The 26899-nt window shown below is 40.7% G+C and overlaps 1 protein-coding gene across 1 annotated transcript in view; it reads right to left on the bottom strand.

The window, feature by feature from the left end:
• ROBO1 (roundabout guidance receptor 1) overlaps positions 1–26899 on the bottom strand; it is a gene marked incomplete at its 5' end in the record, with an annotated part of 534368 nt that overhangs the window by 348918 nt on the left and 158551 nt on the right. Inside the window, one exon of the mRNA XM_065420893.1 lies at positions 24213–24539. Coding sequence (XP_065276965.1) covers positions 24213–24539 — 327 coding nt within the window. The remainder of the gene's footprint in view (positions 1–24212; positions 24540–26899) is intronic.

Below are 26899 nucleotides of genomic sequence, written 5' to 3'. Positions count from 1 at the left end.
TCCCCACCTTCCCAGGTGTGGTGCAGCTCGGGCTTCAGGCTTCTGCCCTGGGGCTGGGGGGGTGGGGTGGCAGGCTCTGGCCATGCGGCAGCGGACTCTGTCCCCCAGCTGCAGGGTTTTGGGCTTCATCCCTGGACTCACCACCACCCCAGCCCCCGCCATCACCTCGACCCCCGCTGCCTCCTCCAGACCCCCATTGTCCCTGGCCCTCCTGCCTCCTTACCCACCTCCTCATCCAGGGCTTAATTTGTCCCCCAGCATGCCAGGGCTGAGTAAGTCTGCTGTGAAAAGTGATATTAACAAATATACAAATATCACTTGTCACAGGAGCAGACTTACTAACTAGCAATCTAAAAAAAAAAATTATATATATATAAACATGCAAAGCACCTTATTTTTGTTTCTATTCTGTTTAGGTCCAGTAAAGAATAGAGACAACTGTACATTGTAATTTATTTATGTAGGGTTTTTTTTTTTCAGACAATAAAAATAATGATCTGGACTTGTATATGTGCATATTTATTTGTTTTTCCTAAAGTTAATTAAGTATTTTAGGAAAAATTATTAGAGCGGCCAGCAGCAAGAGTTCATGGCCACACTCTGAGGCCACCAAAAAATATGTTGTGAGAACCCCTGATCTAGAGCAGAGGTGCGCAAACTACAGCCCGCGGGACCGTCCTGCCCAGCCCTTGAGCTTCGAGCCAGGGAGGCTCGCCCCTGGCCCCTCCAGTGCTGTCCCCCCACCCCGCAGCCTCAGCTCGCCATGCTGCCAGTGCTCTGGGCAGCGGGGCTGCGAGCTCCTGCCGGGCAGCATGGTGCCAAGAGCCACCAGCCTGCCCCGGTGCTCTTGACTGCATGGAGGCGTGGCTGGCTCTGGCTGGGTGGCATGGCTGCCAGTCCTGGTGCTCTGAGTGGCATGGTAAGGGGGCGGGGAGCAGAGGAATTGAGTAAGGGGCAGGAGGTCCCGGGGGGCAGTCAGGGGACAAGAAGCAGGGGGCGGTTGGATAGGCGAGGGAGTCCCGGGAGGGGGCTGTCAGTGGGCGGGGTATAGGGGTTGGGGCAGTCAGGGGACAGGGAGTAGGGGGGGGTTAAATATGGGGTGGGGTCCAGGGGGGGTGGTTAGGGGCGGGAGGTCCCACGAGGGGGCGGTCAGGGGACAAGGAGCAGGGGGGATTGGATGGGTCACGGGTTCTGAGGGGGGCAGTCAGGGGGCGGGAAGAGGGAGGGGCCAGGCTGTTTGGAGAGGCACAGCCTTCCCTACCCGGCCCTCCATACAGTTTCGGAACCCCGATGTGGCCCTCAGGCCAAAAAGTTTGCCCACCCCGATCTAGAGAGTAAGGTACCAAAAGGGTCTATTTCTTTAAATTATCAATGTATAACAGGGAGGAAGGTACCATTTTAAAACTTGTTAAATAAATATCAACACATTCAATATATTTTTTTAAAAGTGGTCATCCCTAAGTTTGAAATGTATCAGAAGAGTAACTTAAGACATATCAGTTAAACACTGAAGAAATAATAGTAATAATGTTGCTACATTGTATGTATATAACATATTAATACCAACATTGCTCTACTAGAATCACGGAACTGGCTAAAATAATGATATTAAGCATTCACATGGCATTTTTACCCTCAAAGTATAAAGTATCAACTTTATTTTAAATGGGATAGAATTCCTTTAGATGAGTATTATTTATCCTTATTTTACCAAAAGGGATACTGGAAAAGGAAAGTTAAGTAATTTACTGGGACAGAAAGAAAGCAATTGCAGGAAATTGGATTACAATAAAGACACTGTTCTCTCAGTAGTGTTCTGATCACATTTCTTTATATGGCCACCTACTTCTACTAAAGTTGTAAAGATGATTCAGTATTTTGAACACTGTTCTTCATAGTTATTTTTTGGCGTATGTGTGCACGCCCACACGCGTGCGCACATACACCTACACTGGAGCTGTAAAAAGACTGCATTGACTGAAAACAGTGTGAAAATAAAATATAACCTTTAACCCTGTTTGAAGTAATATACCTTCCAACACATACTTTTAAAATGTCAATGTATTTATCCTTTTGTTTAGACATCATGTACCATGATCAACGGGTGATTTTTGTTCTTAGCATATAATAGATTCTCTTTTTGAAGTATTTTGTATGTTTTTGTTTTAATAGCAGGATTTGCATTCTATGTTAAAAACATGCAAAATATTTGGATGTTATTTGTCAAATCCGTATGTATTCACAGATACACACACATAAAGGTCCCAATGCATTATGAAATGAAAGGAGGACAATTTACAGAGAAGTTGGGCAGTTACTGAAAAACTAAAATTAAGGATGGTGAATTTATTTTCAGTGGATGCCCATTTGTTACAATTCTGTATGAATCAGGGTACAGACCATCCCTGACAAGGAATTCCTATGAGTATATGGATTAAATAGCAATTGTTAGCCAAGACATTCTATTAACTATCTAAAACAGTGGTTTTCAACCATTTTTCATCTGCAGACCCCTACTATTTTTCAAGTGGAAGGGTAGACCCCTTTGGAAATCTTAGACATAGTCTGTGGATTCACAGGGATCTGTGGAACACAGGTTAAAAACCCACTGTGCTATGGTACGACAACCTTTCGTGGATTCCTTAGACAGAATCTTCAGACCACCTGGGGGCCATAGACCACTGGTTGAAAACCACAGTCTAAAATCAAAGATGTCCTGTTTACTTACCATGTTCATAACAATAATCTGATGATCAAAACATCAGAACACTGCTGCATATGTGACACAAAAGCTTAGCAGTGCATCTCCAATATAGTCTGTCTATGATTAAGGCGAAGTTTTAGTCACAGGTATTTTTAGTAAAAGTCATGGACAGGTCACGGGCAATAAACAAAAATTCATGGCCCGTGACCTGTCCATGACTAGAATTATACACCCTGACTAAATCTTGGTAGTGCTGTGGGTGCTCGGGGGGAAAGGAGGCAGCCCAGGGAGTGCCACGAGTGCTGGGGGGAACTGGGGGCTCCGCAGGTGCACACAAGTGCTGGTGGGGCGGTCCGGGGGGCACCATGGGTGCGAGCATCCCAGGACCCCCACTGGTGCTGAGGGGGTGGGGGGTTGGCAGGCTCCCTACCCGGCTTCTGGGAAGTGGCCACATGTCCCTCCCTAAGCTCCTAGCCCTGCGCGCTGCCAGCTCTGCAGCTCCCATTGGCCAGGAACAGTGGCCAATGGGAGCTGAGGGGGCAGTGCCTGTGGGCAGAAGCAGCACACGGAGCTAGGAGCTGAGGGACGGACGTGTTACCACTGCCAGGGAGCCGCCCCCAAGGTAAGTGCTGCCCCTCCCGTGCCCCAACCCCCAGGCCTGAGCCCCCCCCCCCCCCCAACTCCTTCTGCAGCTAGGGACGGGGCGGTAGCCCGAGACTGCCCCAGCAGCAGCCGGTGCGACTGGCCCAGGGACTGCCTGAGCTGCTCAGGCAGCCCTGGAGCCAGCCGCACTAGCCATTGCAGAAGTCACAGAAAGTCATGGAATCCGTGACCTCCGTGACAAACTCACAGCCTTACCTATGATCTATAGCACTCTGCCTCAGTATTGCCATGCCATTTAGCACATATATGTATGCCAAATCCAATGCTAATTTTAGGCATCCTAACCCAAATGGCACACAGGAAGATTTGGTCCACTCCTAATGAGCTACTTGCTGTACATTGAGGTAAACCCTTGTTCTACACACAAACTTGCATCAATTTAATGACAACAGCTTAGTTAAAGTTGTACAAACCCACATGTGGACACTTATTTCAGTTCATCTTAAAGCTTTTCCTAACCATTTAAGCTAACCTGAAACAGGCTTGATCTGAACTGAAATAAGAATGTACATACAGCCTTTTGCACCAATTTAACTAAATCAGTTTAAATATCACATCTTAAGTTAAGCTGGTGCAACTCTGCATATAAACAAGCCCCTAGTTATGGGAGAAAGGGCTGCAAGCAAAGAAAAATGGAGAGACTTCAGGGATGCAACATTCTCAAAATACTACATATGCTGCTTGTCTAGCAAGCTGACTGAGATAGGCTGGTCCTCCTACCCCAACTTTGTAGAGTAGATCTGCTTCCTCACCATTACAGATCTCTTCATGGAACAGAGCCCAATGCTGAAGTAACCCTTATATATAATGCCAGGGAGGGACTCAGTCCTCCTTCATCATTAATAAAGTCCTACTTCATTCACGATATTTTGGAAATTGTGGCAATATTAAGCCTCCACTGCAATTTTGTTTTAAATTAGCTTACTTTGCAGAGTTTTGCATATATTTTGAGGTTGGCAACACACACTTTTCCCCCTGTTAATACATCAAATTATCTTGGAGAGTTTGGGGCAGGGCCGTAACCAGGGTGGGTGAGCAAGGCAGACATCCAAAGCTCAAAGCCAGGGGAGGGAGAGGGGGCAGAAAAAATGACAAAAAAAACCCAGTGTGGTAGAGCCTTGCAGCTGGCATGGTATTGCCACCCTTACTTCTGCATGGCTGCTGGCAACAGCGCTGCATTCAGAACTGAGCTTATATTAGAATAAGATATTTTATACACATTACATCTACACACACACACTCCCATCCCTCTCACACACCCCGATAAGGATCAGGACTTGCTTCCAATTCCAATTTAAAAAATGAATTTAGGTGTATACTGTAGTTCCAAAGTCCTGCACCCCACCTATTTTGCAAAAAACTGAGTGGCCTGGAAAGCCAGAATTACTGACAGAAAGGCATTATCTATCTCTAGTTTTGACAGTAGGTAAACAAGCAGGGATATTAATGGTTCACAATAATCCATCCATGGTTATTGAATTCATTCTTCCCACTATGCAGTACATCATTCAGATATGTTTTCTAGTCAGCAACCATCAAAGTCTCAGATATAACTGTAGTAGAGTCAATCAGATTAAAAATAAGCATCATGCATTAGTGACACACTAATCCATATGCCTCAACAAATCATCTTAACTAGTGTAATACTCTTAAAAGGAAGTAATTTCTATTTATTTCCCTGAATCATTTAAAAGGAGGCCAAGAAACTCAAATGATTAAGCAAGGGAATAAAGAGTGGCTTGAAAGTTACTCCTAATTTAAATTCCTGTGCTTCAAGATTCTTCTACCGTACAGTGTTGAGTTTATGATCAACAAGATATGTTGGCAGGAAAAATCCTCCATTTGCTTTCACATAGGAAGTAGTTATTGCATTCTATAAGGGCATTCAACACAATTAAAAATATATCTTAGGAAATAATGGATGGGACAAGGCTATATCTCACTGAGACAGATCCATAAATAATAGCTTTTCTGGTTTGTAGTTGGTAATGATCCTATTCCTAGGCCAAGGCTACAGCTGCCATTAGGGATTCCAAGAAAAATCTTGAGACAGGAATTCCCCTGCCTAACCTTCCTCTGACAAGCTGCTATCTGAAGAGAGCTGATGTATGTTTAAGGATTGTAGCAGTAAAGCTGCCAAAATCCGGTTGTAGATTTTGAAGACTACTGAATGCTTGAAGCGCTGGAATAGGATTTTGAGACAGAAGACCTCTGATTAAGGAAGCAAGGACTATAGATACTGAAAGGAATCTCCTATTATTATAGAAAATAAGCAACATTTTTAAAGGGGCAAAGGAACAAAACTGATTTGAAAACAGCACTAGATGAAATAGGGCAAAAAAAGTTTCCAGTGCCTGGCTGCTCCTGCTGCTGGGCAAAAGAACGTTAATCCTCTGCAAAAGTCCAGCTGGCACATCTGATGCAGTTGAGCACCCACAGGCAGAGGTGCCTGAAGAATAAAAGGTTTCTTTTTTGTTTAATATGCATGCACCAAGGCACAGAGCTTTTAAAATAAACCTGCTATGCATGATTGTAATGTGTGACCAGCCACTTTCCATGTTGCCTGCCTTTTTGGTGGTCTACAGATTGACAAACTGCCATCAGACGGAATTAAAAAGAGAGAGAGAGAGACAGTAACTGAAGTATGGTAAAAAACATTTTCACATGTATGTAAGACAGCTAGTCATCCTTTCTAGTTGTCACTTTGTTCACAAATATAGACCCAAGTTATGTTACAGAAATCTCTCCCATATACACCGCTACCTTGATATAACGCGACCCGATATAACACGAATTCGGATAGAACGCGGTAAAGCAGTGCTCCGGGAGGGGGGGGGGGCAGGGGAGAGGGGGGCTGTGCACTCCGGTGGATCAAAGCAAGTTCAATATAACGCAGTTTCACCTATAATGCGGTAAGATTTTTTGGCTCCCGAGGACAGCGTTATATCGAGGTAGAGGTGTATATATACACACACACACACACACACACTCTGTTATCATCCCAATTCTTGTTTAGGAATGGTTCATGCAGGTTGAGCAATCACCCTATTTTTAATTATCTCCCCATTTTACAGACCATTACATTATGATCTGAGGAGTTTATATTTGTCGTCAAGAAAAATGCATTGGAAACTATTGCTGGTTTCCGACAAGCTCCGACTCTGACTCTTTAGTACCAATTCTCTCTCCTCCCTTTCTTGGATTTACTGATTAGTGAGATGTATGCATAAATATACATTTGCTCTAAACAGAAATTTTACTTAGGAAGCAAAAACAGTTCTGAAAGGCAATTGGATACTTACTTCCTCCTCCTATGGCACATTTTACTGCACTCTTAATCGAAAAGTAAATGACAGTAATGAAAAAAACCCTAACACTGCTTTATTTAAATTCTGTGCACATGGTGCAAGTTAATATGGAGAAAGAAGATAGCAAGATGCAATACAAGTGCATTGTTTTACCTTCTTGACACACAATAGTTCAGGCTTCCCTCAAAACTGCGACAGAAATCACCACAATGTTGTGTGTCTACATGCTGATTTTGACACTTAGCAACCCACATATTAAAAATCAGAATGTTTAAGAGGTTATCCGTGCACCGGCTTTTCTAAAGCACAATTAGTCCACTAAACCATGTTTTTAAAGATGTAATAAGTTTATATCTGTTAATGGAAAAAGACATTTTTAAAAAGCCTCCAAAAATCCGCTATGATGGACCCACTGCTCTGGATAAAAATTATTTCTGCTCAACCCACAGAAAGGAGATGGAGTTCCTTTTATGTAATTATTAAATGGAACTGCATGCTCTCTCTGTTGACATATTTGCTGAATCAACAGCACCCTCCCCCCAGTCTCTCTCCCTTCAGGAAGGAGAGTGGGCGTTTCCTCTTCTGTCATCTATGAGACAGCTTTTTGCAAGGGATTCCTTTGCCTTCATAAAAAAGATTATCTTATTTTATCCCTGGCAATTTTCTTCCTTCCAGGTTTGTCTCCATTTGGAAAAGTGAGAGTCTTCACAGAAGAATTTTTTGGAGGGCAGAGAATTCTCTAGTCTAGCAGTGGGATCCCGAGCTTTTATCAGCGTGGACACAGACAGAAACAAAGAGCTCTTGTGCCTCTAAGATCAGACAAGAAATTGTGTCTTTTTTTAAGATACCTTTAGTACCAGAGGTTTCCCCTAGAAATTACCATTCCTATGCCAACACACCAGGACAGTAATTCCTGCAGCCTGTAGCTTCACAGCATCTCACTTTGCTGCACAACGGAGTGGCTGGGGGTGAGGGGTTAGATGGACACTGAGGGTTTTAGCAAGGAAGTTTTGGGACTTGGCTCTGGCCTGCTTCCCTTTCAGGAGTAATAGACTTTAAGGCCGGAAGGGATCATTATGATCATCTAGTAACACAGGCCATAGAACCTCACCCAGTACTTTCTGCATCTGGCCTATAACTGTTGTGTGAGATATGGCATGTATTTTAGAAAGATATCCAGTTTTGATTTAAAGACTTCAAGTGATGGAAAATCTTCTATATTCACATGTAAAATTTTTCAATTGTTAATCACCTTGTTAAAAATCTGCACCTGATTTCTAGTCCCAGTTTTTCTAGCTTCAACTTCCAGCCACTGGATCTCATGCCTTTTTCTGCTAGATTAAAGATCCACCTACTGTCAGAAATCTCTTCCCTGGGTAGGTACTTGTAGTCAGTGTTCAAGTTACATCTTAAAAGTTTTTGTTGGATGAACTAAATACATTGAGATTCTTAAGTCTCTCACTACAAAGGCATGTTTTCCAAACCTTTAATCATTCTTGTACTTCTCTTCTGAACATTTATTAATTTATCAACATTCTTTTTTGACGTATAGACACCAGAACTCGACACATTATTCCAATATCACTAATGCTACATACCTTAATGCCACCTCCTCCTTGATAATCCCCTGCTGATAGTTCTGAGAACTGAGTTTGCCCTCTGAGCGACAGCATCGCACTGATGGCTCATGTTCAAAACGACTATCTACCATAGTTCCAAAGTCATTTTCAGTGCCACTGGATTCTAGGGCAGAGTCCCAAAATCTTGTAAATGTGATCTACATACCTTGTTTCTGGATATATGTCCCTGCGTTTGGCTGTATTAAAACACATTTTCCCTAATAAGGGCATCTTACCAAGTGATGCAGGTCAGCCTGTATACCTGACCTGTCCCCATCATTTTTTACCATTCCTACTGATTTGTGTGTCATCTGCAAATTTTACCAGTAGCGAAGAACAACCATCACGTCCCCAACCTGAGCCAGCCTTTCACTTCTGTGACTATTTTTTAATCTGTTTACTATATAATTACCCCATTTGTGTGTTTGGGAGACAATGGTCACTGCTGGCTACGTTCCATAAGTTACAGCCAGAGCACTAGAACCATCACAAAAAGAAAGGCAAATTAGTTTTTCACCTTTAAATTTTGATTGCTCTGCTCTGGACAGACTCTCCCTATGCTTATCTATTATTCTACATACAAGTTTGGTTTAGCATGGGTTTCTTTTATGTCTTAATTAAGATCAGGACAAGGAGGAATATTCTTCTCTTAGGCTTAAATAGTACAAAAATGACAATACTATAGTTGTATTTGTTTCTCCATTTTAAGTTTTAATAACAACAATAGTTTTCTATCTCCTCTACTTTGAAACTATGCCTCTATTCCACAGGATCAAACAGAAATACCCATGAGTTTAAAAAAAGACTAAAGCAGTGAGTAGTAAGAGAAACTGAAATTACAAGTAAGAAAACTAATTTTGCCTCCCACCACCACCCAAAGGGAATGAGATCAACCTGCTTTTGTTACCATTTCAAAGGACGTTGCACATAACTTTCAATTAGTGCTAGAAGTAGCTGTAAAAACATTTTAAATTTTCTATAAGCATAAGGAGGAAGAGTAGTCTTATGGTAAAGCACAAGAGTGGGAACCAAATAGTTGTGTGTTCTATTTCCAGTTCTACCAAACTTCCTAAGTGACCCCTGAGCACATAAATTAACTTCTCTCTATCTCAATTTCTCTCTCTATTGAATGGAGTAATAAGACTTTCCCACCTCAAGAAAGCATTTCTAAAGTACTTTAAGAATCTTAAATAGAAGGTACTACACAAATCAAAGTACATCATCAACCCGAAAGGAGCAATTTTTTTTGGCAATCTCAGAAGAGTGTGCAATGATTCATTGAGCATACAGTGTTAACTTTCCTGTCACTCCTTCAAAGCTACCTATCAGATATGAGCTAAGGCACATTGTTAGGGAAGTGGCACTTCTGGTTCTGAATGCTATACTAGCTCTTTTGCTAATCACAGGACTTCGGTCTTTTGCCCTGTTGTGCTAGGTGTTGTACAAACACACAGTCAAATCCGTGAGCCAATGAGATTCATGCTGAGGATTCTTTAAGCTATTCGGATGGAACACCAAAATTGCCATTTCAATTATCTAATGTCTCAAAAAACAAAAATAAAATTGTTTAAACACAAGGCATTTAGCATTAGCAGAAAATGTGACCGTTCTTTACGTATCAATCTTTCTTGAGCAGGAACAATGCTGTCTGAATACCACTGAATTACCATTGAAAAAACACTTCATTAGCATGTACAGGCTGTACTGTAAATCTAAGGTTCAGAGTTATTTAAGTTAAGAGCCAATGTTGGCACAAGAACAAATGGATATAAACTGGCCATCAGCAAGTTTACGCTTGAAATTAGATGAAGGTTTCTAACAGAGGAATGAAGTTCTGGAACAGTCTTCCAAGGGGAGCAGTGGGAGCAAAAAACCTAACTGATACCTTCCTGGCAGGTATTCCCAATGTGCTCAGGGTCTAACTGAATGCCATATTTGGGGTCAGGAAGGCGTTTTCCCCCAGGTCAGAATGGAAGAGATGTTGGGCGGGAGGGGATCGCCTTCCTCTGCAGCATGGGTCACTTGCAGGTTTAAACTAGTGTAAATGGTGAATTCTCTGTAACTTAGAGTCTTTAAATCATGATTTGAGGACATCAGTAACTCAGCCAGAGACTAGGGGTCTATTACAGGAGTGGGTGGGTGAGGGTCTGTGGCCTGTGATGTGCAGGAGGTCAGACTAAATGATCACAATGGTCCCTTCTGGACTTCAAGTCTATGAGTAAATGGACAATACCCAAATATCCAAAACGCTCCCTTGGAATCAGAAAACAAAATGGTCTGTAAAATATTCTCCACTGAATGTATGAATTTTGCCAATGACATCAATGGATGTTTGACCTGGCCCTCTATTACTAAAAAGAAAAGAGATATATAGTCACTGTAAAATTAATTCCCTTTTACAATAGCAAGCTAATTAATAAAAAAGTATATTTTCAAATTTTACTTTTTTCATATACAAGTCATCTGCATACATTGCATCATGTATTTTTCTAGAAAACAGGGGATATTCCCTTTAAGAAAGCATGATAATAAAACCTAATTATCTTTAATGAGGATTTTACACACACACCCACACACACACAAAATATAACAGTACATCTGTTGATTCAAGTTTTTTAGGATTATTTTGTTTTCTTTTAAAATGCATCTTGAGGGACCAAACAAACAAATTCCAATCTTTCCATTAAGGGTCTGATCCTACTATCTATGGTCTTATACTACTTCCATCCCCAAGATAGTTGTGTGTGTGTGCACAGAATGTACCACAGACTTCAGCAGAAATTTTGGCTACACAAAAGGACGAGGGATGATGTCAAAGTCAGCAGTAGGAGCATAGCCTAAAAATAATGCATAAAAACTAGAAATCTGATAGTTCCTTAGAAATAAAAGGTTGCATGAAAATCCACCTTCAAAATCTTTGCTAGACTATCAAATGTGCTGCCAGAAAAAAAAAAAAAAAGGATTGTTGGGTGGATATTTATCTAAGGGTAGTTCTTTATGCTGTATGTGTATTTTAATTACGGGATTCAAAGCTTTTCAGAAAATTAGATAGGCTACTATATTTTAAATACATTTTAAAGAAAAAAAATCAATCAATACATTACCAAAATATAGAATAATTAGTCAGAATACTGCAAGAGAAAGCACAGCTGTGTACAAATACCTTTGGAAAGTCAAGTTATCAGTAAGGTCTCTGCTGTTTCAAAACCATGCCACAGACTATAACAAAGAACTAATTCCACTAATAAAACTGGAGCCAACCAAATTATCTTCAGATAAATAGTCTGTATAAACAGACTCACTAGTATTCAGATAATCTGTTTAAATTATTGCGATCCTGCTCTTAATGACTTTTTCAGTCAACATTTTTTTATAAACATTAGGAAGAAAAATAACTCCCTTTCTGAGGTAGGGGAAAAACCTACAAGATTGAAACATTTCTCTAATGTTTCATCTGCAGTACATCATCGGGATGAGGAATTAAGGTAGAAGCTACCGACAGTCTTAGTGTAAATAATGTTTATAATGCATAGTAGCACTATTTTTTTAAATGATTTACCAATGGAAATATATGGATTAGATATACAGGGGGTAAGACTAAATGACCTGCTGGTCGCTTATGGCCTTAAACTATGTGCCTCTAATATATCCATAAGGCTTTTGTTGAGAAACATGGAGTTGACAAAGTATAGAGCACTGCACACTGTATTACCTTTCATTTCATTTTTTAATTAAAATATGCACCTCAAGTTATGCGTTAATGTGAAAGGAAACTTAGTAGTAATATTTTAATACTCTATTTTCTACTTATTATTAAACTTTTTTTCTTGTTCCTGATGAAGACACATTAGTTTTGCATTAAAACATTTATGTGGGTAAAATCTTAAATTTCAGTCAAAACATATGCAGAAGGGTTCCAATCAGCGGCGCTAGAGAAAGCACAAAGAAGCTCAGTTCAGAGAGTCCACATGGGTTTAATCTTTGATTAATTGAATGAAAACTAAAAGCCTCCAGACGTATTTCTTTTAATCACAGGAAAGATATCTTTTCTGTGGCTTTGCTGGTAGGAGAGAGAGTCAGCAGATGTCTGTCTGGTCTGAGGGGAATTTCCTTTTCCCAGGAGGAAACAGTTTAAATAGGAGAGAAAGAGCCATATGCTGACTATGCACTGCTTAACAGATGACGTAGAGAAGCATCTACTACCATGGGGAGAGGAGCAGAGGCAGTTTCCATATTAAATTTCTTTCAAATTCAATGCAGTCAGCTGAAGTCAATTTACATACTGGATCCAAGTTTGGTCAGATGATTGTCATCTGAACATTACACAGACACAAAGATGCAAAGCTTTATAACCAGTGCAATTTTGTTTCAGGAAATTTTATAGTCTAGAGACAATAAACACACATTATTTTCTATTTTAAGAATACCTAGTTCTCTTTATTTGAGGTGAATAATGACTTATAAAAATACCATTCCTGTAAATATTGATCAAAACCTATGTCCCCGTTTTGACAGGCAAAAAGAATGCGTTTTTCAGACATGTTAGCTTAACATAATTATCTTCCTAAATTTGGGTTAACATGCTGATTTCTCAGTATTACAGGAAAACATATTAGAAAATGTAGGCTTGAGAGGAACCAGGGTCTAGATAATCAATGGTGAGGACCAGAAAGGCAGCATTTTGCTCATCTAGCCCTTCATAATCTTTGCCAGTAACTTCTCATATACAATGGAATGGTAAAAGTGGTACAGAAATTGGTACATGATCAAAAAGTAGGATGTGTGTGTGTGTGTGTGTGTCTCTCTCTCTCTCTCTCTCTCTCTCTCTCTCTCTCCCCCTCCCCCTGTTAGGGGTTCAGCAGATGGTTGTTTCTGAAAAATTTCAGAGATTTGTGATTCTGAAATCTAGTCCCACAGCTCTGCCTAAAGTGACATGCTGTGAGGCAGGGCTTTAAAAATTGACCACATACCTACTAGCTAATGATAGATATAAAAGAGCTCCTTGGGATCAGGAAGCCTACCAGCAATATCCAGGAGAAGTCAGCCTGGTGTTGACCTTAGATGCTAGGAAGGAGAGGGTTCTGGTATTTTTATCCGAGTGCTGTCTGTGAACCATGCTTTAGGACTCCATCTGTTGTATCAGCCTCTGTCTTGGAAGTGTTTGATAAATATGAAGTCGCACCACACCTACCACTCCTTCAAGGGGGAAATAAAGTTTTGCTTTCCCTCTCCAAGGCCTTTTGCCTGCTGAGAGAGGTAAAGATATCTGTCACACAGATAGGCTTTCCATTCTTCAAAAAAAAAAAAAAACTCCTGTTGTGGGACGAAACCGAGACCTTTAGAAAAAAAAAATGTTGGTCCAAAAAAGGCATATCCCAACCCCAGAACAATGGAATCATCCAGTATTTGGGGCATTCACCTGGGATGCTGGCTCAAGACTCTGGCTCTCACATGCTCCAGACGAGTGCCCTAACCACCAGGCTATTGGCTATTCTGGGGGAACCCTCTCTCATTTTGACAAGAAATTCACTCCGGAACCTGAGGAACCTTCCCAATGAAAAACTTTCTTTGAAAATGATGCATTTCCATAAAAAGTTTTGGTTTTGCTGAATTGGCATTTTCTAACAAAAAAATGTTTTGTTGAAAATGTCCCAACCAACTCTCATCAGGCACGTCTCTTCCTTGCCCCTCTCTCCCCATTCCTCAATGGCCTCTACCTGCAACAAAGATGTGGAAAAGGAAAAAGGAGGTCTCTGCTGCTGTAGCCCTCCCCAGTTACCATTTTTTTGGATCTTGCTTCCCCACAAAGAACTACAGTGGCCATCTCTATTGCTGCTCATAGCATTCCCAAGCAGCGGCAAGTTGAAATTGACATGCTCACCAAACATGCTCTCCTTGTTTTAGACATATCTGGTCTCAATATCTGAAAGCCATCTGGAAAGATAAAATATGAGCCTCCAAACATATCTATGTAATTGGCGTAGCTACCAGCTATCAAGATCATAAAATGCCAGTACTAGGTATATGGTCAATTGTGTTTTTAAATCTTTCAAGCGTGCTCTTGTGTATTATCCCAGATCCACACAGATTATATGTTAGGCGATTCACACAGAGCTTGTCCTTTTGAGGATAGATTAAACATGATTTAGTTCTGCAATTTTATCATTCCAGAAAATTGCATCAGTTTGGATACATTTTAGTAGTGATATTTCAACTACAGCTTTGACTTCTTTCTGAATCTGCAGTAAGCTTCACTTTCTTGTCCATAAATGAATGGGCTGAGCTGTACTTTGACACATTCTGTGCTAAATTTCATTTTAGTGAAGCACTGATTCTGCCATTCCACCATGCTGTGGTCTCAAACTGAAATTCTTCTGGAGGGTAGAGATTTATACACCATGGCAAGTGACAATAGGGAAGAATCACAGAAAGTCAACTTTTCCCAACACTGAACTGGGAATGTTACTGGGAATAGGAAAACAAGTATCAGAATAAAACTACATTGTCTTTCTAGTTCAATGTAGAGCTTCACTCTAGAACCTACCCTAGACCCCCCTTTTGCTGAGTTTGCCATTAAAGATGTAAAGGAACAGCACATGTTTTCAAGTGTGACATGGGGGGGAAAAATGAAGGGAAGTACAGTAACTCCTCACTTAACGGTGTAGTTATGTTCCTGAAAAATGTAACTTTAAGTGAAATCCAATTTCCCCATAAGAATTAATATAAATGGGGGAGTTAGGTTCCAGGGCAGCTTCCCCTACTTTGCAAGCACCAGAGGCACGGGGTTCAACCTTCAGCCCACCCATTCCTTCCCCCAAGCCCCCACCCTTGACCCGCCTCTTTACCCCCCCACCTCCTCCCCCTTTACTTCGCTCGCTGCATCCTGGCTCCTCCCCCTCACTCCCCCTCCCTTCTAAACGCCACAAGCCAGCTGATTGCCACATAGGGGAAGGAGGGGGGAGGCACGCCGAGTCCTCACTCCTCCCCCCTCCCATCTGCCCGGGCAATCAGCTGGCTTGCTGCGTTTGGGAGGCAGGGGAGGGAGGGGGAGCCTGCGCGCCGAGTCCTCGCTCCTCCCCCCTTCCTCCTGCCTCCAAAATGCCGCAAGCCAGCTGATTGCCGCCGGCAGGAGGCAGGGGGAGGAGGGGGAAGGCGCTGATCCTCAGAGTCTGCCGGCGGGCAGGAGGTGCTGCGGGGGAGGGGGCCATAGGGAGGCTGCCAGCTGTGGAGAAAGCAGGCAGCCAAACAATATAAGAGTGGAGCATTGCACAACTTTAAATGGAGTATGCTCCCTAATTGATCAGCAACGTAACAACGAAACAACATTAAGCGGGACGACTTTAAGTGAGGAGTTACTGTAAATTCCATAGTAGAAAAAGGTAGGTCAAACTTTTTTTCTCCCCAGATAGAATCCTCTGGCCCTCAATTGATATTTTACAGGTCATGGTGAATAACTATATTTTAAAACATGTCATTACTCCCTGATTTATAAAACATTTGTTCATTTTTGCTAGGCCTAACCCATAATCAATCCACAATAGTATTTGAGAAAGACATTTAATTAAAAAGTTTGAATTTTATTTTTGTTTTACTTTCCTTATTTTTTTTTAAAACAGAACTAAATTATGCATGTGTGTGTGTATACAACACCTCTTTAGATCTGAAAGGAGGATAGTTTTATTTCTCTGGAGTACAATAATCACCTTTCAAAGTTTCAGGGATGTGCTGTAAACATAATAGCTCAATTATGTATATAATATCAAAATTTAGAAATGTAACAGTAAGTTTCAAGGAAATTAGTTTTTTTTCCCCAGCTATGGCTAGTTGCTCCCCCCAGCCATGGCTAGTTACTCCCCTGTTTTTGATTAATTCTCCCATTTTCATTAGGATAACTATGTTTTATGCCAAGGATAGTTAGATGGGATTTCCTTATAGTACTAAGCTCCCAGAATTACTTCAGCTTTAATTACTACCAATGTAATTCTGCTGCCAAATTACATAGGATGTTGGGGAGAGAAGGAGTTAGAATTAATTGCAAAGCAAAATAAAAAAAATGGAGATATCCTATCTCCAAGAACTGGAAGGGACCTTGAAAGGTCATTGAGTCCAGCCCCCTGCCTTCACTAGCAGGACCAAGTACTGATTTTGCCCCATATTCTTAAGTGGCCCCCTCAAGGATTGAGCTCACAACCCTGGGTTTAGCAAGCCAATGCTCAAACCACTGAGCTATCCCTCTCCCCCAAGGTTCTCTGTTCCCCTCAAGAACTAAGTGAATGAGGTAAAGGATAGAACTAAAGACTCAAACTCTCAACGATAACATTTTCTGCTATTGACTAGAATGGCTAAGAAAATTACTTTAAAAAATCCAAAGCTATATGAAGATAAGCTAATGTAATCACTTTTGCTTTCCTGAAGTACAGTCAACACATACTGTACTGCAAATAGCAGGCACAAACACACGTGTTATCACTGTTGCACAGGAAGTAAGATTTGAAATGACATTACATTCCATTTTAAAAATGCTTTAGAAGTTGACAGCTTCTAGTAACCCACGATTTCAGTTGTTGTTACAGCTGTACAGTAACACTTAGTTTCAAGGCAAATACAGCATAGATGGTAATGCTTTTAAAAGCATTACCAACAACTGTGCTATGAAACCTGTATTGCCTCAAGCAACTTTTGTTAATGCCATTACTTGTGGGTATAGCGTCACTAAAATTTTTGATGATATCTGCTTCTTCCTATGTCTGAAACTTTGGGAGGAAAGAAAGGAACGAACCAGTTCTATTCAAAATCTTTTCCACGCATAAGACTCTAACATTAAAGAATTTAAGTAATATTCTGAGAAAAGTTATCAAGGCTGTAGGTTATTATTAGGAGTCCTGTTTTCCCAGTTTAGAATGCAAACAAAATCTAAAATCTTCTCAAAATCAACTCAGTAAATAATTGTGCCATACAACTGCAATGCAGTTTAGGTACCATATTACAGTAATTTATAGAGCAAATAACTTAACAAGATTCTTCACAAAGTGAAGTTAACCTACTCATTACATTAAAATGGACATGCTTAACAAGTGCTGATCTGTCAGTTACCAGTTTATCAGTGGGCCACAAAGTCTACTCCAAAATGGGAACTATTTTGCTGATTAATTTCAGCTACTGCTTTAGAACAGTCCTGCTATACAAAGGCAGTTAGAATGCATATATAACCTCCCAGAGATTGCAGTATTTCCAGAGCTGAACCTACAGTGAGAACAGGTATGATCACCATGTTACAACTTACCAATCAAAGGTAAGTGAGCCATGTTTTTCCCATGTCATTTTTGAAGTACTATCCCCAAAGTAATTGCTGTAAGAAGGACATCAGTCTCTTAGGAAGACTGATTAGATAGCAATGTCAGATCATATCTCAAGTTAACACCATCCTAAGAAGGTATTCTCAAAAAGGATGCCACATCCTGGTAAGTCAGAATACTTTATAGGTACTGCTGGGAACTGAATGTGAAGAACATTTGGGTTACCATCCAGCTCTAAACTAAAAACAAATATATTAGCAAACAACATACACAATAGCTTAGAATCTTAGCTGTGCAATGCCGAGAAGCATTGTTACAGAAATTAGAGGTAATGGTTAGTATAACTTGTAGAAAAATAATTGTATTAGAAAACTGTCTCTTTGCAAATCTTTACTCAAAAACCTGGTTGCACAGACCGGTTTTTCTACAGCAGGGGTGGCCAACCTGTGGCTCCGGAGCCACATGCGGCTCTTCAGAAGTTAATATGCGGCTCCTTGTATAGGCACCGACTCCGGGGCTGGAGCTACAGGCACCAACTTTCCAATGTACTGCGGGGTGCTCACTGCTCAACCCCTGGCTCTGCCACAGGCCCTGCCCCTACTCCACGCCTTCCCATCGCCTCCCCTGAGCCTGCCATGCCCTTGCTCCACCCCCGATCCTCCTGCATGCCACGAAACAGCTGATCAGGAGGTGCAGGGAAGGAGGGGGAGGCGCTGATCGGCGGGAGGAGCTGGGGAGGGGAGCAGATGAGTGGCTGCTGACGTATTCCTGTGGCTCTTTGGCAATGTACATTGGTAAATTCTGGCTCCTTCTCAGGCTCAGGTTGGCCACTCCTGTTTTACAGCAATATGATTTAGGGGGCTTAGGAATAAAGATTTCCTGTACACGGGTGGCAAAACTATAGCTATCATCTAAGCAAGAAGCAATTTGAAAATGAAGATGTATGAGGCTGGTGTCTACCAAACACCGGCACTTTGGTTCTCCTTAAGATCCGCAGAATCTTCAGAATGCGGGGGGGGGGGGGGGGAGAGGCAGAAATGAGGAAGGCAAAAAGGTATTGACCATGGGCATTTGCCTGCCACTACTATCACTCTTGGTTATGAATAAATGCCACACAACTTGAGAACCATCTTTATTCTCATGGATATTACAGGTCCAGGAATATCTTCTCTCTCAAAAAAGAGTAATTGCATGGAAATCTAAAGGATGCACTGTAACTGTTGAGTCAGTTTGCTGTGCAATGAGATGCCAAATAAATGAATTTGATCTTGATCAGGTGCATCTGTTCATCAGAGAAGCTTCAGGGACTCAACAGCATGAAACAGCTGTAGTACACTCCTGGTTTGTTGATAGATAACCTCTCTCATATCTCCAAAACAGATTTTGTTTCCTTTAGGGTGAGGAACAGCCTTTGTTTCTAAGTTGTTGATGTGATGGACAGATTCTTGTCTGGACCACTTATTTGGAGGAGCAAAACACTGATCGACTCTGTGCTCCTACCTGTAAAAACTGACATTTATAATAAGAATTACCCCATTTAGTCTTGACAAGGACATGCCCTTTATCACATTCTTTAGGACCTTTCACCAACAGGGAATGTGTCACTGGTACATGGTAATTCGAAACCAGTTACATTCTTCAAAAACAAAACATGGAGCTAATTTAAGGAGGTCTCCGGTGATCAAAAGGCTGAGTTCAGGAAGTCAAGAAGAGAGAAGCAAACAGACTTGTAGTGGTATAAAGTCTCTGAAGGATGACTGGTTACCGATGCCTGATTATCCCATTGCCTTCACTGGTTGGTCTAGTACACAGAAGCCTCATTCAGTTATGAGTAAAGTCTGAAAATATGTAAGCAGGTTCCATTTCAGAAAGTGGGAACAATATCCTGTTAACCTGTCTTGTAATTGAACCTCCTATTTTTTATATATTATATATATTTTATAACTCCTTTGTGAATAAACTATATAAAAATTATATCACCTAATATTAAGTTACAAAGCTACTTCTCTAACTGAGACAGTACCACACGTCTCTAGAGTTTTGCACTACTGCAACACTACTGCTGGTTGATAGATTTTAAGCTTTTGGTGTCAAGAAATATCAAGTGACTTGTGATTTGACTAAGTCAGTAACACACAACCCTGTAACCTGAACACACAGAAGAGACTCAGGATAAGATAAGCAATGCTATGCTGTATTTAGGGAAGAGACCCCATTTTGGAAGATACATTTATTACGTACATAGTGCCACGCTTGGGGATCATGTTGCTATTTTGTTTGTTTGTTTTAAAAAAGGCCAATAACAGGAAATACATACAGGAAAAGCATATGAAAATAAGAGAGAATACAGTACTTTTAAACAATGCCAAGGACCCCAGAAAGCAAGCCCAACAATGTAATGCATAAAGCTCATAATTTTAAAGTAACACAAGAGGCAGAGATTGTAGTGAGGAAAATGGTTTTCTTGATTCAGTTTACTGAAGATACCAAATAGTTATTAGTGCTAGATCGATGCTATTCACCAAGGGACAAATGGCCCTGGCTAGCTAAAAGATAGACCTCAGTAAGGGATAAGTGAAGATACATATACAGCGTATTTTGGTGGGCCTACTGGGGAGTGGGAAGTAGAAGATGAGTAAGCTTGCACATTCCTGCTTCCTCATATTCTATCTGTTCTGTGGATACAAGAAGGATTTTAGTTTCTGGGGCTGTCAATCTGATACATAGAATAAAATTTTATATGTACTTAAAAATATATTAGTAGAATTAAAAAAATGTTTAATGTTAATATTTCACATCCCGGAAGATTGTATTGTGTTTTGACATATCACCCTAACTTCTTCTATTGTAACTGGAGACTCTCTAAAGCGTATATGTATCATAGAACAAAGAAAAGAATTAGTAATATCCCCATTGTATTGTAAAAACAAAAACAAAATTTCCTTGATGAATTGTCCTATCTCAAAAAATTAAGAGTGAATTTGTTTTGAAAACATGTGGTTTTTAGAAAACACTAAAAATTTGATTTTAGTGTTTATTGGAAAAATAAATAAACTATTTGTTGATCTGAAGTGTAGGCTACAAATTCACAGGATACTAAAGGACTGAAATCTAAATAAAGTTGTGACAAACAGAATTGATGAAAAAGGAAGTGCTTTATAAAATGCAAATTACTGCCATAGACAAGAGTCGCTCCCAGTCATACCTACCAGTTACAGTGCATAAAAGCTTTTGTTCCCTACCCTTTTTTTTTTTTTTTTACAAATGTCTTTCAGTTAAACTGATTGTGTAGCATTAAAGCATAACCAAATGAATATGCTAAAGTGTTCTTTTGTGTTTCTTAAATGCACACCAAATAAAGGCAATTTTATTGTGTAAACATGCGAAGACAAAACTAAAATTTAACGATTTTTAAAGTAGCAATTGCATATGATAATACTGTTTGTATGAAAGAGGATGCAGTGACAAGTGAACCAAAACAGTGTTTTCTCTTTGACCACTATGAGTCTAACTGTAGTTTATAATGATAGTGTTATATCTATGTTTCACAGATGTTAAATTTAATGTAAATTTATTCCAGTAGCCTTCAATTATTTCCGTTTCCTAGAATATCTGATTCTTCACCTTTTCAGTGCTATTTAAAATGCTTCACTGGTTTTGCATTTTCACATCATTGCTTGTTCTGTTAAAATCTTTTCAAATACCATGTTACCAACGCTAAAAATTTCATTTGCTAACACACGTATTAGTGATTTTTCCCATTTAAGTGTTAATGTCAACTTTAACAACAATCAAGTCTCAGCAAATCTCAACTCACATTTCACAACTCTGAGATTCACTGTCAATATGAGTGTGATTGGAACTGGATAAGCAGTTAATGCTATGCTATTGTTCTGTGGCAAATATGTGAAGCTCTGTTAGAAGATACTTGTCTTTTATCCCTGTCTCAAGAATTAAGACACTTGAAAAACCTTATGATGGCACTAATATTTTGCATACAAGTTCATACCCTGTCATGAAGATTCTCCCTGCAATCTAATCAAGATGACTTGAGATGGGGGTCACAAACACATTGTCTGGGTATACCGCAAGAAGGACTTGTTATGGTTTTAATCAGGCTGCAACTTTATTATAGAGATGTCTGGGACTACCCGGCAGATCAAGTGTACAGTGCAGGCAAATCCATGCTTATTCAAATCAATTCTCGGGGGCTTCTACCAGCCTCCCTTTGTTTCCATCCAGGTCCCCCAGCCGACCCATGGCTTGGACCTTACCATTCATCAGCCTTGTAAGAGGCTTAAGGAGGGCTATGAGAACGGGGCGGTGGGGGAGGAAGACAGGAGGGAGGGGGGTGGCCCCATGCCGTACCTGTCATGGGAGTCCCTGAACACCCTCTCCCGTTCTGTTTCTTTATCCAGTACCTCCTTTTAAGTCCTTTACCAGGCCATTTATCTGGTCACTGGCTGCCCTCCCTATGGAGTACCTGCACTGAATATCCACCCAAAACTTACAAAGTAAGTTGTGACATATGGCCTACCTCCTTTTCTATCCACCAGAAAAGGTCCATCCTCACACCCGCTGTGAGGGAGGCAAAAAATCCACATTCCACCGCAGCCAATTCTGGTGGTGTGGGAAAAATTCCTTCCCAGCCCCCCTTTAAAAGGGGCGACTAGCGTAATGCCCACAGCAGGTCCAAACCCAGCCTGCCATTCACCTCCAGGGAGGGTGGGTGCTGGCTTCCTTTCTGCTTTCACATACAGACTTGCCCCACCCAAGTTTCGTACCTTTATGCGCATTCCGGTGACCTGGCAGCAGCAACACTGCTCCACCAATATAGGCCTAACCCTAGTTCCTAGACTTTAAATGGGAAATTGTGAGGTGAATATACATATACATACACAAGATATAGTGGCCTTGACACCATGTGCATTTTAAGAAGTTATTAAAAGATACTACATTGTATGTTATTAACCAAATAAACTGCAGATTTTTAATTGAATGCCTCACACATTACAAATATCCTTTGCAAAAATCTTTAAAACACATTCAACATTTATGAACTACATTGTACAGTAAGTAATAGTAAACTGGAGGTCAAGAGAACTGGATTTCAATAAAGCGCTTAATGCTACAGCTACTCAACTCTTTACAAAAGACCACTGAACAACTAGACAACAAATGTGTTTTAAAGCAGTTTCAAGAACTTTGGATTAGTTACTGAGCCAAATTCTTATCTTTCCTCAAGAAGGGATTTCAGGTGTGGATCTGGTAGATTAATTCATTTAAATGTTATGACAAAATATATGCTATATAATCAAGGCTGTATGAGTGTAGGCATATGCTGTGCTTCCATCAGTACTCAGGTGGTAATCATTGTAATTCAGCAATAAAAACACATAAAAATGGCCTTTAACAGAATGTCTTAGATGTTTCATATATGGGACTTGACCTTCAAGTCCTGGAAGAGTGTACAGCAGGAAGCAGAAGAACCTTCTGCTCCTGTGAAAACAAGAGTGGAGACTAAGCATGGGTACTAGGACCAAAAAAAGGGGCATGACTTCCAGGTCTGTTAAGCAACAACAATTTCCATAGACTTCTATAGGAGTTGTGGATATCAGAACTCTTATTTAGGTTCCGAAATCTGACTTTCAGTGTCTAAATATCTGAGTTTGAAATTTCTGACTTAGGTATAGTCCTTCTCACTAAGTCTCAAGATTCATGCACACTCACTTTTAACTCTGTTCTTCAGAGCAGAAAACAGAAAAGGGGCATGTCTGAAGGGACAAGTGTGATGAAATGTAAATGAACAACATACCTATCTGCTCCTGTCTTTGGCATATGCCTGCTATTAGCCAGAGGAAGTTGACTGGCCATGCACCAGAACTCACTTGAGCAGGACCGGTTTCTCTTGTGCACCCAGTCATGCTAAGTAATTTTTTGCCTTATGTTTATATACACAACACTTTGCACCTGTGCTATGCTACATCAAGCCTTTACTCTATCACCAGTAATAGTAAACTGCATTTGATATGACATGTGGTGGAAACCGATCCGGCTCCAGGTTTTCTGCCGCCCCAAGTGGCGGGGAAAAAAAAAAAAAGAAGCCCATCGGCGGCAGGACAATTGCGCCGCTCTATTCTTTGGCGGCCATTCGGCGGCAGGTCCTTCACTCCCTCTCTTCCTCTTCGGCGGCAGCTCAAAGAGGAAGAGAAGGACTGAGGGACCTGCCGCCGAATTCCCGCCGAAGACCCCAGTGCCGCCCCTTTCTATTGGCCGCCCCAAGCACCTGCTTCCTTAGCTGGTGCCTGGAGCCGGCCCTGAGTGGAAAAAAGTATCAAACTTTGAATCAGGCATGCAACATTCAACAGCCAACAAAGAACCAGAACTTCATAGAAAACTAAAGATGCATCTGGCCAGCAAGTCCAAATCTTCAAAATGTCTGCGTTTCCTTCCAATATATTTGTATGTAGTACAGTAAATTCAAGTACATAGTTCCTACCTTTATTTTAAGTCAATTGTTTGTCTCAGAGAAGTTGATTTTTTTTCTCTTAAATTTCCACAGTAATAGCCAACATCAAGACAAGTGACTGTTCGTAAAAATTGATGAAAAACCTTTACTTACTTGCTACCTCCAGCGATGCATTATGACTCACAGCTTCACCAAGGTAATTCCTTGCAACACAGACATAGACTCCTTCATCTGGTCTACTTTTGCGTCCATGTACTATGCGTAAGAAAAATAAAGATCCGCTGGGCAGCAACATCCGATGGGAGCGAGGGTCATCTTTGTCAGTTTCAACTCTTTCACCCCCTTTATACCACTCAATAGTTGGGGTTGGCCTGCCTTCAGCCTTACAGTTCAAAGTTGCTGGTTCTCCTTTTGAAACAATTAGATCAGAAGGGTGCTCAACAATTCGAGGTGGGAAATCTTCTTGACGGAGACGGGAGCCTATAAGATAAAGAAACCAAAGTTTTCTTATTGGATCATGATTATACACAGTCACTGAATGGAACCCAGCATTTTGTAATATGACAATTTGACTTAATCCACAGTATCCGGATATTATAGTAAAGATGGCTATGAATAACTCAAATTTAGATCAAATTTTTATGGATTTCAGTATGCAAGTGCTTTCCCATAACTGAGCAAATTAAGAAGGCATTGGTCAAATAATCTTCTGATATCTTATTCATTTAATGAAACAACTAAGTTATTAACTCAGATCTACTGTTTTACAGTACAAAGATGAAAAACCTTTTACCGAGACTCCCCTGGTATCTGTCAAGTTGTGCTGCTCTGGGCATGTGAAGGAGATTTGAAGCTGGCCTGACTGGCAAACTGGAGACTCCTCTGGTTTATGCAAGGGTATGAGAGTGTGACATCTACTGACCTCAAAGTTACTTTCTTTTACTTGTACTGTAAACTGCTTTGGACACTGACTAGGCAGTGCACTAGGAGCATGAGAAACTGGATTGTCATGGCATGAAAATACCTCTCAAAAACTTTCTATGCCAGGAAAACTACAGAGAAGATAATGTCAGTAAGGACTATACTGCAACTCATTACAGTACTGGAGTGTTTTATTCCCTCATTCTCTATATCACTCACCCTGGGAACTATTCCACCATCTGGCCCAAAAGAACTGAAAGTTGTGAACTAACAAGCTCCTCTTATAGAGGATAGCATAATTCAGAATCTCATTGCACACGCTCATATGGCCAGGAGCAATCATAACCACCTATTAGACGGGTATATACCACAGGAGAACAGGACAACAGACTTTAGAGAGCCCTACATAACATTCATTTACGAACCATCCTACAGTACAGATGTAAGACTATGAAGGTTTCCAGATTTTTAAATTCATGACTGCATTCCCCTTCTCACAATTTTCTTTATTTCTCTTTCTTGATATACAACTTTACCACAGTGAAAATTAGCCTCTGGGGTTAATAATTCTTGATAATTAAAATTTAAAATGTCAAAATTCTCTATTGGAGTATTAATGTGTGTTTTGAATGGCTATGAAACACAATATATAGAAATATGTGATGTATTCACCACCAGTTACAAGACCATGAAAGTAGTGTGGGAAATTAGAAGAGGAGGATCCCAGAGAGAGTGCTGCTTTCAATGTAAACACAGAAATAACTGTAAAATGCAGAATTTACATGTAATGTTTATTTCACACTCTCCTCACCTCAGGCTAATTAGTGTAAATTCAATTTCACACTAATCAGCCAGCAGTTAGCGCACAATCCAAGACTGGGACTTTGGCTGGCTGCATTAAAAATAGATTTGCACTCTTTATGCAATGCAAGAAGATAGTTTTGTATGAACTCTTGTGATCAATAAATACATATCAACTCAACCACCAGTCAAAAGTGCTTTGTGGTCCTTTGATGAATGGCACCATAGTATGTTCATACAAAACATATTTGGAACAGATTTGTATTAGCATTACAAATTAAGAAATTAATTAAAAATATTAAATATAAAAATATGTTGAGCCTAACTATACCAGAAAATTCCAGCTGGATAAAAGGATCTTTAGCTTATTTGCTCATTTCTGCAGCCACTCATTTCTGTTCCAGAACCAAAGAGCCTCTCAAATCTATGAAACCTCTGCAACAAAGATAAGAACAACATTTATTCTACATATTTTTTACACACAAAGGCTAAGCACAAAAATATGATGAATCTTTAAGGAATGAGAAGGAGAATAGAAGTCAGAAAACCTCTGACTTCTTATCCAGTTTTATCACTGTGTGGCTTTGGACAAGACACTCTGGGAATGTCTACACTGCAATTAGACACATGTGGCTGGCCTGTGCCAGCTGACTCAGGATAACAGGGCTTGGTCTGTGGGGCTGTCTAACCGTGAGGTAGATGTTGAGGCTTGGGCTGGAACCTAGGCTCTAGGAACCTGCAAGGTGGGGGAGTCCCAGAGCCTGGGCTCCAGAGCCTGGGCTCCAGCCCGAGCGTCTATACCAGGGCTTTAAACTAGGTTCATCGGGGGAAGGAGACCAAAGCCCTGAGGTAAGTGGGGAAATGGGATACTGGGAGGAAGCACAAGCAGGAGAGTGCAAGAGGGGAGGACTCCTGTCTCAGACTGAGAAAGCGGGACAATCAGCGAGTTATCTTAAGTTCCTATACACAAATGCAAGAAGCCTGGGAAACAAGCAAGGAGAACTGGAAGTCCTGGCACAGTCAAGGAACTATGATGTGATTGGAATAACAGAGACTTGGTGGGATAACTCACATGACTGGAGTACTGTCATGGATGGATATAAACTGTTCAGGAAGGA

Source organism: Emys orbicularis, chromosome 1, assembly GCF_028017835.1.
Source record: "Emys orbicularis isolate rEmyOrb1 chromosome 1, rEmyOrb1.hap1, whole genome shotgun sequence".
Lineage (NCBI taxonomy): Eukaryota > Metazoa > Chordata > Testudines > Emydidae > Emys > Emys orbicularis.
The sequence above is the reverse complement of the archived record's forward strand: the minus strand, read 5'-3'. Positions and strand labels throughout refer to the sequence as shown.